This window comes from Drepanopeziza brunnea (genome assembly GCF_022702325.1).
Source record: "Drepanopeziza brunnea f. sp. 'multigermtubi' strain 214-2 chromosome Unknown ctg1, whole genome shotgun sequence".
NCBI lineage: Eukaryota > Fungi > Ascomycota > Leotiomycetes > Helotiales > Drepanopezizaceae > Drepanopeziza > Drepanopeziza brunnea.
Genome location: NW_027094064.1, coordinates 91,357 through 106,553, shown reverse-complemented (window position 1 = coordinate 106,553; position 15,197 = coordinate 91,357). Strand labels below are relative to the sequence as shown.

Below are 15,197 nucleotides of genomic sequence, written 5' to 3'. Positions count from 1 at the left end.
CCTACTAGCACTCTATAAAGGCCTTCCCTAGCGACCCCCGCATCACCCATCAGATTCACATTCACTATCATATTCTTCTCCACCCCTTTTCGGAATCGCATGAATCAAAGAGTAGGTAGGCAGGTAGTATACAAATACGCTGTCTGCTTGCCAACTCACATTCTGTCCTGTGCAGCTTCTCGCAATGAAGGTCTTCTGGAAGCACGGTCGGCACGCAGCCAGGTCCGGCAAGGCAGACAGCCGTCCTCGCAGCCGAACGTCTTTCGCCATTCCGAGAGGCGGTGGAGCGAAAGAGACGGATGCCGCTCTGTTACAGATCGGTGATCGAATCAAGTGCCATGCTCGAAACGCTGTTGTCAACCTCCTTTTTTGCTATCAGCTCGGTATTTCTTGTTGAAGGCACCGGCCGGGGTTGAGGGCTAGCGGAGACTGTGCCGAAATCTCATGGCTTGTAATACTGCTGTGAAGCGCAGAGAGAGAGAGAAAGTCATCTGAGTTCTTGCGTCGCCCCCACCCTGGACCCTCTGCAGAGTCCTCCATCTGGTGCCGCCGTTTGAGGTAGATGGGGGCGCGAATCACCGTTCCGTACCGAGTCTGAACTATAGCTTCTGAACTCGCATTCCCTCAAATCTTCTTGCTCTGCTGCTAATACCGTCATCACGGAATCTGGTGTCAGAATCCAAAGAACCGCTAACAGATGACTAGAAGACCTGAATACCAGATCTGAGAGTGGAAAAGCACAACCCACTCGGTCCGTACTGACTGACTAGAATGCGACGCCACAGCCCAACAAGGAGAACGTCTAGCATTTCGGTCTTGCTATTGAGCTTTGGGGTAGCCAGAAGGCTGTCTTGTTAAGGACTCGATGCGTAGAGGCGGGGGGCGACAGGACATTGAGCGGCGGGAATCACTTCGACCAGGTCCAATTTCCGAAGATCACCTGCTTCGCCGCTCCTCATTCACTTCTCGGACCCCAGAGAGAGAGAGAGATATATAGACTCACCGGCGGGGCGGGCTGTGAGAACCCAAACCTCCGAAAAGCTTTGTTTGGGAAAACTTCCCACCGAGAGGCGCCACGAGCGGTGGGTTTGTTGCCGGTTCTGGCTCCCTACTACTCGAGCCTTGAGTCCTTGTGATATATACCGTGTCTTCCTGCTTCCCCTTTTACTTTGATAGTGTTGATCGTGCAAGGTATTCAGATACTATGCGAGGTGTTTTGAAAGCAAGACCAAAGAGTCTGTTGACCTTTACGTGCTGTCATGGATTCCTCACTGTCATCTCTTCCGCTTGTTTTTTTTTTCTCTTTTTTCTTTTGCTAGGATACCTAGCTCGATGAGCCACCACTCATCGATATCTCCTCCTCTCAAACATTCAGGCACCAAAGTTCTTCCTTCTTCTTCCTACTCTCCCTCAACTCTATCAGCCGCCAGTTGCTTGCGCACCTCTCTCTCTCCATAAGCGACGTCTCCGAACTTCTGGTTTGGTTGTTGAGGTTTCTCAACCATAACTCCCCTCCCCCCTTTCTTCTTTCTTCCACCGTGACAAAAGCGGTGGATTTATAGCAGCAGCAGCAAGTCACGCCGGAGAGGCCGAGAACAGCCTCGCACAGGTATTCACGTCAACCCACTAAGCCCCGCCCGTCACGAGATTGATTGATTCACTCTGCACCTTACCTACCTCCCTTACCGACACCAGATCCGGGACCTCGCTTAACCAACCACCTTCACGCCCCTGCCGCGAGCGAGCGACACTTTGCACTCATACCGGTACATTCACTCCCCTACACACAGTCTCCTCCAGGCCCCAACCCCCAGAGAGATCTCCCAGCTGAACACAGCCAGCCCGCTTTCAAGCCGCGGAGAAGAGACGCACGCCGCGATATTGCAGAGTCGAACAATCTATATCCCTTCCTGGCTCACGTTCACTCACCCTCTAAGCGAGTGTGTGTCAATCTATTTAATAAACGAGTCACACTTGCCTCGCCTCCTCTACCTAATTCAATCCAATCCAGTCCCTCCTTCCCAAAAAGCATAAGAACCCCCCCATGCAACCCCCTCCCTCCTCTTCCCCAAAGAACCAGAATCTTTCGGAGTCAGGCTGGAGGAAGTCGCACCCGCCACCACCACCCCACCCGAGAGCGAGCGCTTCGCACATACATCTCCAAACTCCACACTAAGATAAGACAAAATAGATGCAGGCTCCTACCCGAAACCCAACTTACAACTAAACAAACAGCAAGAGCCCTCCTTCCCTTCCCCCTCGCTCAGAATACCTGCTCTGCTGTGCTGTGAGCCCCGCCCTACGCGCGAAACGGGAAACTGGAAACGGGAAACTGCTGCCGTTGGGTATCGCTGCTGTCAGCGAACGTGCCCTTTCTCTCTCTCCCCCTCCCCCTTTATGATTATTATTATTCTTCTTCTTCTTCTTCTACTACGACGACGACGTACGCTCTTCACTTTTTCGTTCCAGCTCTAGCTTGCAGCACGCTGGGTAAGTAATCTCTCTCTCTCTTTTTTTTTCTTTTTTTTTCTTTTCTTTTCTTTTCTTTTCTTTTCCCCTTCCAGCCAGTCGTCGACGTTCCATTCCACGCCACGCCACGCTACGCTACGCCATGCTACGCCCGCTGCCCGATCCGACGTACACATGGCCCCGCGCATTTCCAGAATCAAGAGCCTGCCTGCCTCTGGCTCTGCTTCCATACTGCTACGCCCTTCCTTTGATCCGCTCTCACAATCATTTCTCCCTGTCCTTTCCCGTCCGCCTCGCAGTCATTCCGAGATGCGTACCACGTGAAACTAGCATGAGAATATGTTCACCAATCCAAGTCGCAAAACATCCATTACTATGATCTGCTCTGCTCTGCTCTGCTCTGCTCTGCTCTGCTCTGCTCTGCTTCCTCCTCTCCAGCTTCGTCAGGTGCAGGCTGCTTGCTAGCTAATTCCCAATTCCTCATCAGATTACACCGGCCCCCTCCATCCCCATCCCCTTCCCCATCCCCATCCCCATCCCCACCTGCGGCACCACCTCTCGCCCCGCTCTCCCATACGCTCGTAGAAACCCATAATCAAATCTATCATCCAACCCAGGTATCAAAATAACGCGTCACGTCGCGCCCAGATTGTCTATCCGCAGAACCGCAATCATGAGAGCAATCAAAAAGTTGGGGTGTAAGAAAGGAGTACTAGTCATCAGCCTTCATTCGTATCCCCCTCCACCCCCCCCGTCGCCCCGTCGCCCCCCCTTCGTTATCCAAGAAGGTCAAGCCAGACCCAAAACAACAGATGGGCAAGGCAAAAGAGCAAGCGATGGTATCAAAAAAAAAAAAAAAAAAAAAAAAAAAAAAAACCGCAAACGTCAAACCATCCACATAGTCCCCCTATCCAAAAAAGGAGAATCTTGAGCCAAAATGAAGACGTTAGGCTGGCGAAGAAAGAACCACCCAGCCCCATTTCTATGCAACCCAGAACCGATTCGAGAGTCGTGAATCCCCAGTCGTTACGAATGACGCAGAGCAGATAAAGCACAGACAAGCCCCCCGTTCGTGTAGCCGTTGCTTCCCACCCACTTTGTCTCCCGAGGATGATGATGTGCAGGTGAAAGGAAAGGTCGAGACGGATCCAGGCAGAGGTCACAGACTCATCGTCAACCACTCCCACTCCTGGGGGCCGGCGCCCCCAGCTCCTGCTGGCCCCATGCCGGGCGGGGGCCCCATTCCGTTCATGCCGTTCATGCCCGGCACAGCCATTCCACCAGGGCCAATCGGTCTCGTGGTCATGCCAAAGGTGTTCGCCAGTCCAATATTCGTCATGCTCCCCGAGTTCACCAAGCTCATACCCAGAGAATTCGCAGCCTCGTTGGAGCCGGCGGAGTTCTCTGGGGAGTCAACGTCCATACTCTCGACGGCGCTGACAGATTTGCTGTGCCGGCGCTGGCGTTTGGGAGCCACGGCGACACTCGCTCGTGGCGTGCTCGAGGCGGCTGCTCCAGGGCCTGGAGTCGCTTTGGGAGGAGCGGCGGCGATGGGGACAACCCCCTTTCCTCCACTGACGCCACTGGCAGCAGCAGAGGATCCCGCGGAACCATGGTAGGACGTTGGTGTACCGACCGTGCTTCCCCCGCCGTTGGATCCAGATACCGAAGGCGGACTCTGGCTTTCGTTTACGCTTCTCGCGGGCGCACTCGTTGGAGTCGTCACTTGGGTCGCAGGAGCTGCACTCGTCGACACAGTTACGACCGAATTCTTCCGAGTGCCGGCTCCGCCTGTCGAGGTCGGATTGCCAGCCTTCTTCGAGGCACGCATGGCCGTACCAGCCGTGGCTCCAATGGGCAGCGAAGCACCTGATCCTCGATTTCGCTTCTTGATAACATCCGTTTTCAGCGAAAGTGGCCGGACGACACCGTGAAGCTTCAAGAACAGCCCACAAGCATTACACAGGGGGTGGCCTTCCGGGTTCCTCCTCCAGAGTGGCGTGGTTTGCGTGAAGCAGTTGGTGCACGTCGTTGGAACGCCATTCTCGCCCTGCGCTGCAGCTCCAGCGAGGTTGGTCGAAGAGCCGTGTCTTGAGCCCCCAGGAGAAGATGGCCGGCTAGGAGCCACCGAAGAGAAACCAGACATGTTACCCTCGGGCGGCGAATTTGGATTCGATTGTCCCATTGGCTGCTCGAACATCCCGCTTCGCTGTCCCAGCAGAGCGGTGTTCGGTGTCGAGGCATTCCGCGGGATCTTCTGTCTTCTGTCGCTCCTTGATCTGTTGTCCGAGACAGACTGGGCAGAGCCGTGCGATCTCCCCAGTGAGCCCCCCGAGCCATCCCAGTCCAGCGGCGAAGACATATCGGCAGTGCCTCCCAGCGTAGCCTGTTTCCTTGGTAGCCCCCCCGGATACCGAGCCGCCTGCGTATTAAATTGTCCCGGTAGAGTAGCATCCCACTGCAGTCCGCCGGGGCCCATCTCCATGTTCGGGTCATCCAGTGGCGACTGTGCAAAGTCGTGTTGCATCATGAGCGTCCTATCAGCGAAAGCCGCCCCCTCCTCGTCCTCGTTATCCGAGTCGCCTCCGAAGCTGAACATGTTCTCATGGCCCATGGGAACAACCGGTGAGCGGGCGGGATGATCAGGCTGAAAGACCTGCGTAGGATCTATGTGTTGCGACATGCTGAACGAGGTCGGAGAAGTAAACGAGCTGGAAGGGCCAGCCGACGTGACCTGAGTGAAAATCGAGCTTCCATTGGCATTATACATGTATTGAGGAGCCAAGGCATTGGCAAGGTGGGAAGAGCCGTGGTTGAATGCGTGCAGTCGCTGATGTCGCATATCCATCCCACTTTGTTGCTGTTGCTGCTGCTGCTGCTGCTGCTGCTGCTGCTGCTGTTGTTGTTGTTGTTGCTGCTGCTGCTGTTGTTGTTGTTGCTGTTGTTGTTGCTGCTGCTGTTGTTGTTGGAGGTACATTTGCTCGTTCTCTGGGATGGGCTGCGGCGTCGAAACGGCGGATGGATAAGCACTTCCCGGGGGGGAATAGTAGTTATTCGAGTTCATCGAGGACGAGGGCATCGAGAGATTATTGTACATGGCAGAGAAAGGACCGTGCTGCACGAGGGGGGACTGTCCGGGCGAGAAGGGAAAGCTGGACTGGAAAGGGCCGGCGGAGGTAATGATGGGATCGTGCTCCAGATTAAAGGTATCGAGTTGAAAGGCGACACCCGTGTTGGATGGATGATGTAGGTCAGGCGGGTGGAGTTGATCGAGAGAATACTCATGCAGCTCCTCCTCGTGGTTGGGTTCGCTGGGGATCATGATGCTGTTGACAGCTGGGACGTGGGGGGAGAAATCGGCGGGACGTTTCCGGTTCTTTAAGTTATATTTAGTCAGTACCAGCCCGGTCAGGATTCAGTCGGTGCCTATCTCGCCTGTCTATCTATTGACTTGACCCTTGTCCCCGAGAAAAAGCATGTTTTCAATTTAACCCAGATAGGAAGCAACTCACGCGTCTGTCATCTATGCTCGTCTTTCGTACATGGCGTTGAACATAGTTAAATTCGTCCTGGTGACGAGGCACCGGTACGGATTGAGGGATCGCAAACTGCGCTGGCTCCTTGCGCATCTTGATGGGGATGGCCGAGGCGACAGCATGGGACGACTTTCCAGGCTCCTTCTCCTTGTCCTCTACCTTCAGTACGCCGGGAGAAGGCGACGTGCCGAGACCAGCTGGGGTCGAGATATTATCCGAGAATATATAGTCGTCGATGTTCATCGGCGTATCCAGCTGCGGGAGTTGTTCTTCCGCCGCATCCGGCGGGCCCGAACAGTTCCTCAACTGCGCGATTCCACTGGGCGCCGACAGGGTCTGCGGCTGTTGCTGGGAGTTCCTGATAGCAGATGTTAGACCATCTATCTCTCCGTCGGTGTGGACACGGCGGTTCTCGCTCGCATACCTTGCCGCCGCCGCCGCCTCCAGCTCCTTCGCTTTCCGTAGATTCATCGCCATCATGCGCCAGGTCAGGTTCTCCATGCGCTCCGAGTTGGGTAATTGCTTCTTCGTCTTGCTGTACAGGCGCCATATCTGTGTCGCGAGCGGATCTTTCCTCTGCATCTCGTCGGGGCTGTCGAGCGAAGTGTCGCCCGCATCATCATTCCAGGTCGGAAAGAAGCTCTCGCGCAGCAGCTCTTGGCGCGCGCTACTGGCGGCCGAGAGATCGAGACTCTCCAGCTCACTCACGCTCGAGTCTGTAGTGGTAGCGCTGGGGGTGGGGGGTATGAGCGAGGCGTTCGCCGTCGCGGCCGAGGCAAAGGGCTCGTCCGAGAAGGAGGTGGCGGGCCTGCGTGGGAAGCGGTAGTCGTGCTCTGTTGTAGAGGATGCGGAAGAGGGTGTAGGTTGAGATTGAGCCTGTGCCTGAGCCTGTGCCTGAGCCTGTGCCTGTGCCTGTGCCTGTGCCTGTGCCGGTCCATGGACATATTGCTTGCTGCTCATCATTGTCATTGTGTCGGAAGGTTCAAAGGCTCGCTGCCGCAGTCCCTGGCGCTCCCCGTACTGTGCCACGCCCGACATCTCTGTTGACTGGAAAGCACACACCTTGCGACTCCAGCCGAATGGATCCTCCTCCTCTTGTTTGGCAGTACTGGACGGGGACGGGGACGAGCAGGCGGGTGGTATATCCAGGTTGACGCCACGGTGAGTGAGGATGAGAGATTCGAGTTGTGAAGTGGGGGATGCGGGTTGCGGGTTGCGGGCTGCGGGCTGCGGATGTGATCGGATGTGTGCCGAGCCTGGTACTGCTTGCTCGCTTTGCTTGCGCTAAATCGAGTGAGTCGAACAAAGGATTTCCGATCCCACCTGTTGTTCCCTTTCTTCTTGTTCTCCGTCGCGACCACGCTGTACGCCGTACGGGAGCAGCTCTCTCCGTCTTTCCCTCTCGTACGCGGGGAGGAGGGGTTTTTGGAGGGTCGGGCAGAGCAGCGCAGCGCAGAGCAGCGCAGGACAGGGCAGGGCAGGGCCGAATAGCGCCGTACGGTAGAGCCGACCGAGTTCTCCGTCGAGGGAGAGAAGGCGACGGGATTCGGCGACCTGTGTGGTGTCGTGTCGTAATAGATACTTCAGATACGAGTTCTGTCCGTCTGTGTATAGGTATAAAAAATATATATATATATATTTATATACATATACATATACTCTTGATCGTCGTCAAGCGTTGTTGAGAGGAAGTCTTGACCTCGCTGTCGGGGTTGGAACAAGACGGGAAGTGAGTTGAGTGGGTAGCAAGTACAGTAGGTAGAGTTAGAGTACGGAGCGGTGTTAGTGGCTGGTAGTGGCAGCGTAGGGTGTAGTAGTAGCTTTAGCTTTAGTTACTACAAGGATTTGGTAGTGGGGCAGGGAAGGGCACGGGGCAGGGCAGGGAGGGGCACGGGGCAGGGCAGGGAAGAGGCCAGGACAGGGCAGGGAAGAGCCGGAGACAGGGCAGGGTAGATTTTAGCCAGGGTAGTAGGGGTCGCACTGTAAATAGTACGTAGTAGTAGTAGTAGTAGTAGTAGTAGTAGACCGGACCGGACCCTATAACGTAAACTCGATACAGGCCTGTATCATGATGCAGCCGATGTTCGCAGCATGTACTTGTACGAGGTCATCAGGAGTACGTACGTACTACCACGGCTGTCATCCAGGCCCTCTAGTGAGGGTCCCGTGACGCGCGGGAATTCCACTGTTGTTAATTTGTAGTGGTAGTAGTACAATAGTTGTACCGAGCGAGCACCATGCGCGCTTCGAGTGGGGGGGGGGGGGAAATAGTAGTACTACTAGTACTACAACTACTACTAGTAGCTGCTGGCGTGCAGCAGAGAGACAGGGTCTCCCTGCCTGCCGGCCGTGTCAGTGCGGACCCAGCGGCGCTTTCAAAAGAAAAAAAGGAAAAGAGAATATATAAAAAAAAAAAAAAAAAAAAAAAAAAAGATACTTACACCATCCGCTCGCAATCGACCAAGTGAAGCGAGACTGGAGAATGGCCACAATCGTCTCAACAAGAGCCGCTCCTTCTCTTTTCGACTTGCAACTCGGTCGCGGTACCTGCCCTGCGGCCACCTTTGCTTCCTCCAACTGGGCTCCAGATTGCCAATGGGGGCCTCGACCCGCCAAATCCTCGATCCGTACAGAGCTGGCCCAGCAGCATCGCTGTCTCGGCGATGTCGAGATCCACTCTCCGCTCTCCGCTCTCCGCGCTCCGCTCTCCGCCCTCCGCGCTCCGGCCTCCGCTGTCCCTAATCCCCTACGTAGTGCCGTCTCCAGCCGGGTCGAGCTGCTCTCCTGGCGGTTGTCCTGGTCAATAACTACGTCGTACTAGTACGTAGTAGTACGTAGTAGATGGTTCTCTCCGGCCGCCGAGGCGAGACAAGCGATAGACTTCCCCCGCCCCGGCCAGCATGGATGGGCATCCACGAGTTCCTCGGTCCTCGCCGCCTTGTTGGATCCCAAATCCCACTACAAGTATGCATTTGATTCACCTCAGGCCACCGCCCACCGCCCACTGCCCACCGCCCTCAGCCCACAGCCCACACAGGCACAGGCACAGGCACAGGCACACCCACACCCACAGGCACACCCACACCCACACCCACACCCACACCTGGCCCCACCATGCCCACCATCCCCACCATCCCCACCATCCCCTGCTCCCACGGGCCCTGGCCCCGGCCCTGGCCCTGCCTGACCTGCATCGCGGGATCAAAAAAGTGTGGGGGGGCGTCCAGGCCTTTTTCTGCATTGGCCCTCCCCTGGGTAGCGGCCCTCACTCAAGAGCTCCCCCCCCCTTCCAAGAGCCCCCCTCCCCCCCCTTCCAACCCTTCGGTAGTGAAGGAGGGGCAAACCGGGAAAAATAAGTAAAATGAAAAATGTTTAAAAAAAGGGAACAAGACGAAAAAAACAACAACAAATAAAACAAGAAAAGAAAAAGAAGAAAAAAAAAGAAAAAAAAGAAGAAGAAGGAAAATGAGAAAAGCAAAAAGGAGGTCCATCCGCATCGCTGGCTTTCTTCCTTCGGATGGCCCTCAGCAAAGAAAGTGCCCTCGCCGCCCTCGCCGCCCTCTCCGCCCTCCCCGCCCTCCGCTGCTGACTCGCGACGACGGCCGCCGCCTGCTGCTGCCTCCAACCAAGGCAGCGCAAGTGCTCCACTGCAGTGCCCTCTCTCTGCATGGCACTGCACTGCACTGCACTGCACTGTATAGCACTGCATAGCACTGCACTGCATACTGCACACTGCACCACAAGCGAAGGGAATCCATCCGCTTGCATATACGTCCAGTGTGTAGGTACGTAGTAGTACTGTCTGTATCAGGAGGTAGGACAACTACTTGCCTGTACTGTTTCGCCCCAAGACCACCACCGACCCGATCGCTTCGAGCTGGGACCCCGACCCCGACCCCGACCCCGACCCCGACCCCGACATTGTTCAAAAGGCCACAGACCGTGCAGAAAAAGTAAATAAAGAACGTAGTAGTAGTACTACGTAGTACAATCTGTACTGACAGAGTACTTCTCCTTCCGCTGTAGCTCCAAAATAGCCGACCGGCCGCGAAATCCCTCCGTGCCAGGCCCCCATCCCTATCCCCCATCCCCCCCCCCATCCTCCAATCCTCAGATACGCGGCCGGCGACTGGGCAATTAGTAGTAGTAGGTACTACCCGTACATACAGTCCGGAGTTGCAGCTCGCCCAAAGAGTGCGCGACCGGGAAGCGCTGGCTGGTCTCGTTCGCCTCCCCGAGCAGTCCATCAACACGCAGGGAGTCGATTTCCTCCTATACGAGTGTCCTCTCGGGGAAGTTGCGGCCATGTGGTCTCGTCGCGCCCTCGCGCGGGCTGATGGATTTCCTGGTCAGCCCGCCAGCATCCGCAACCCAGATGATCGGATGCCGTCTCATCCTGCCATCCACACATGGCGAGGCGGGAAGTCCTGGCACGCCCACGCCCTCGCCCTTGCCCACGCCCTTGCCCACGCCCTTGCCCACGCCCTTGCCTATGCCCACGTCCACGCTCACGCCGCACGGCATCCCGAGTATGAGGGTGGGGGTACCCTGGAGCAGAGCAGCGAATAACAGTGGTACTGTCTGTCCTGTAGCTACAGCCGGAGGAGCGTAAGCTTCGCCTCCAGCATTCGCTCGGCACGCAACTCAGAAACAGGTTGTGGTCGTACGACCGGCAGTATCGTACAGGACAGGACAGGACAGGACAGGACAGTAGTGTACAGTAGTGTAGACTGGCCCGGAGTCGGAAGGCCTTTCGCATTCTGGAAAGTGTAATTAATGTGCCCTGCCCTGTCCATACTCTTCCTTCGCTGACATCATAACAGCAAAAGAAGCAGAGCCGAGGAAGATACTGTACTTCGTAGTAGAAGTACGTAGTACGTAGTAGTAAGTAACGTCGATGTCCGTGAGCTGAGAAAAACCGGACCCCTGATTTGACATCTCGAAGACAGCCGAAACTGTGATCATGCCCGCCTCCCCCCGGATCATTTCTGTATCCCGAGGTAGTAAGTAGGTAGTAGGTAGTACCGGTAGGTACGTAGTACTTACGTAGGACGGCGTACTTCTCGAAGTAACAGGTGACAGCGGGTGGGTGTGTCGTCTCGTATCGAGGAGGAAGCCGTTGCGGCTGGGAAACCCCCGATAGCCTGGTTAGTGAGTGAGTGGTTGGGATGACCTACGGAGCGTAGTCCCGTCTCTTGTGTGAAGAGCGGCTGGCGATGGATCTGTGCAGCGGCGCTCAGAAGCCACACGACACCACACCACACCACACACACCAAACAAAGGCCGTTTGAGTCGTCCATCCATCCATCCATCCATCCACCCACCCATCCCATCCATCCTTCCATCCAGCAGTGCAGTCCGAGTTCTTCCGAGCAAGATACTGCCTTCCCCCTCCCTTACGGTAGGGCTACGAGACGGACGGTGATGGCTGACACGGCAAGTACGCGGTACCTACATTTCTCAATTGGTCCTGCAGCCTCTGTCTGCTTTGGAAGAAGGCTTGACTCGTCAAGAAGAAGGGACTGACTGAAGTCAGATCGCAAGGTGGTCTCTGCACACCATCATGGACGGATTCAGAATACTAGTAGGTCCTAGGTCCTAGGTCCTACTGTAGGTACAAGGTACTAGGGACTTGCGATGGTCTTCTTGCTCTGAACATTGTCGGACCGGGCGCAAAGTATGAAGCAGCGAGCCTCGTGGCGGTGAGGGGAACACGCCAAATGCTTCAAAGTCAAAGGTGACGACGGGGTCCCTGCTGGCCCGTTGAGGTGCCAGGCCGCATAAATCATCATCATCATCATCATCATCATCATCATCATCATCATAACGATGATCATCCAGAGTGACACCTACTGCGACACATGCTACACCGTCGTAATCCTATCCTGGTGCCGAGCAGCGAGAGTGGTACCTACTTCAACAACATAGACGTAGAAACAAAACCATGGCGGCAAACAGGAATGGAGGGCGTCGGAACTCGTGCCAGACGGCGAGTGCCGGGCCAGTCAGTAGTCCTCCATCTACATACAGTATTACGAGTAGATCGAGAATCGAGGCATCTCGGCTAAGGGGACTCGGCTCGTCAGTAACCATCCGACTCCGTACGGTACGGAGTCGTCCACACCCTGCCGACCATCCAGTCTCAGAAGGGACAAGAGCACTAACGCAACGTCGGACCCGAGCGCTGTTGTAGACTTTTGCGAGTCATGTAGAGCGCATACTGCCCTTGCCCCAGATTTCCCAAATCTGCATCGGGATCATACTACAGTAGTAGTACAACTAACAATCAATTAAGTACCTGTCACCCGAGGAGTTGTTTCGAGCCATGGGCTAGGGCTGCGGCTGGGGCTGCGGCTGGAGCGACGAATCTCCATCTCATGTCCCGGCTTCCAGAGTCTCCCGCGTTGGATGCATGTGCGATGAGATCTTGGAGCCACCACATCGTCCAGAGTCAGGAATCGGAGGCTGTCCACGGCTCCTTGCTCTCCTCTGCCGTCGAAATTAAAAGCCGCCGGTCAGACTGGCGTGTGCTTTCGAGGCGTGAGGCCGGCCGTCAGTCCAGGAGAGCCGGGGATCGGTGGTACCCTGGTGAGGAGATGCACTCAACTGGCTGAAGGAGTGGTATCCGTACGTCCTGTAGTCTCCGTAGGAATATCACTTCGCGGGCCAACTGCGGCGTGGGCGCGCCAGACCCAGGGGAAGCGAGTGCTGCTTTGAAGTCGGCGATTGGGACGTTTTAAGAATTCATTCGGAATCCACCTCTGCCGCCCCCGGCTCTCTCCGTGGGGGGCTGATGTTGCACCGAGGGAAGCTCAGCACGCACCTGGGGATAGGTATCCGGTAGCTACCGGTACCTACCGGTATTCTTGCGTTTACCTGGCTGCGTGGCACTGGCGGGAGACAAGCCGACGAGCCACTCGAAAGCATCTACTGTATGGAAAACCACCATGGAACAAGCTAGGTAGGCGTGGGGGTGAGGCCAAGCAACGAGTTGGAAGAACGGGCGGTATATATCGGCAACGGGCACCGCAACGCATCGCATCCTGTCCTGTGCTGTCTGGTCCTGATCCTGCTGAGGAGGCATGCGCGCCGAAAAAAGACGGCCTGCTCCTCCAGCTTTTTGGGGGGGGGGGGGGGGGGGTTTGGTGCGAAAGGGCATTTTTCCATCTTCCTTCGAGTGTGAGCGCGGTTGCCCATGGTAAGAGTGCAGAGAGTTGAGCCCTCGCATTGGTCTGGAGAGTCAGGGTAACGAAGCCCGAGGCCCGAAGCACAAAATGTGGATGAGGTTCAGGTTCAGCTTCAGATTCAGCTTCAGGATCGGGTTCGTAGTCGCGCATCGAAGAATCAGAGAGGGAAGCGTTTCGAGAGCGATCTTGTTTTTTCGTGTCGGTAGTCGAGTCAGGTGACCCAGAACAGGACGTCCTCTGCAAGACATCCCCACGAGAGGTGATGGCAACGGCCGGCAGGTACGCAACTGGCTGCGGCTCTGATTTCATCTGATGGCACGGTGGCTAAGACGGTATCATCTTAACTTGTCATCACGAAATAGCCAAAAAACATAGGATTACTTTTAAGAAGGTTTTGAAAACAAGAAGTCTCAATTAATGTGGTCTGCGAACAGCTACGTAGTACTACTAGTACTACGTCTAGAGCGACCCACGACCACGAAGCGATCGATTCCCCCCATCGAATATTGTTATTGCCTCTTGGACGACGGGATTCTGCGTAATAGTTATTACTACTACGTATATCCCACGCCAGCGACCGCTCACCCCACGGAAAGTCGGCACAACTGCAGCCAGCCCTGTAGCTGCCGACTGCGGAGGTACAGCGGCTATCTATTCCCCCCTGCTCTAATACACTACGGAAACTAGGCGCACCGAAGAATCCAAAGAGAAGAGAGTCTCGAGATCTCATTCATCACTGAAGTCGTTCTTCCGTCAAGTGATTTCAAGACGGGACGTCCTCTGCAAAACACCTACGGAAGATACTACCTACGTGATTGCCACGGCCGGCGGGTACGCAACGGGCTGCGATCCTTACTTCATCTCATACTTCTAAGTAGAGCGGTAGCTAAGACGGTATCATCTTAATCCATTACCTATTACGGCATGATTGAAAAATAAGCTTATTATTAGAAGGTTTTCTCTCTTTTTTTTTTTTTTTTTTTTTTTTTTTTAAGAGGACCTATGTCCGGCTACAGATGAGCCACTACTACTACTATTTAGCTACCCATCACCATTAAGCCCTCGGCCCCACTGGATTCAATTTCTCTTGTTTTTGGTTTCCCTGCCAGGACCAAGGCGTAGTGGTTATTAGTATTAAATCCTAATCCCAGAGGCCGCTCTTGCCACGGAACGTCGGCACTACGGCAGCCCCTGTCGTTGCCGAATAATTGCCGCAGATGCTGCACAACAGCTGCTCTCGCACTTCGTATAGCCCCACTTGGTACTGCCGCGCACAAATAATTTGTGCGTTCTTAGAAGTATTTTGAATGGAAGTAGTAGTATCTAGGGCGTCAGTTCAGGTCCGGTGATGGCCTGAGGCTACCAGGGGAGAGTAGGGTGCACTTGCTACCTTTGGAGCTACATACCTAGACTTCTCTTAGCGATAGGAGCTGAAAAGAATACGTCTTTATTTTACACACTTTCCCTCTTTCTTTTAAAGTGATATAGTAGTACGCAAGGACGTCCTTTTGCAAATCTCTAGACTTCGCAGTCAAGTAAGGGCAACGGCGAAGACTATTAATACTTCAATATCGAAATCCTGACGAACTCCTTGCTTTATTTACACTTAGAATCCGGATCTTCTTTAGCGACTTCAATACTCGCATATCTTATCCGCTTATATAGAGAGTTTCTATACGAATGCTTTAAATCGATACTGCTTTTATAAGATTTATTTTCTTGCAGAATTCTATCTAAATCGAAATCTTCGATAGCAATAAGGGAGGGCTCTTTCCTTCGAAGGCTTGCTTATAAGTGCAAGGTTCACAATGATAGGGAATCACTATTCGAGGCTCCGATAATGCTCCGTTGATATTCAGATTGATCTCTACCTTTCTAAACTCTTGAACTCTGAGGAACCCTTGAGAGATACAGCTAGTATTATATACGTGATCGAGCTAAGCCCACAAAGCCTTCGAATATGTCATGCGTGACAATAATACCTAACAGGATTACCATATCACGC

At 54.6% G+C, this 15,197-nt stretch overlaps 1 protein-coding gene across 1 annotated transcript; it reads right to left on the bottom strand.

The window, feature by feature from the left end:
• Nucleotides 1-3,628: 3,628 nt before the first annotated feature.
• On the bottom strand, nucleotides 3,629-6,974 carry L3040_000010 (uncharacterized protein; the record flags this gene model as incomplete). The annotated part of the gene is made up of 4 exons (XM_066154977.1): nucleotides 3,629-5,153; nucleotides 5,445-5,845; nucleotides 5,982-6,363; nucleotides 6,430-6,974. 4 exons carry the CDS (start codon nucleotides 6,972-6,974, stop codon nucleotides 3,629-3,631), a joined length of 2,853 nt encoding a protein of 950 aa, XP_066013048.1.
• Nucleotides 6,975-15,197: the final 8,223 nt, after the last annotated feature.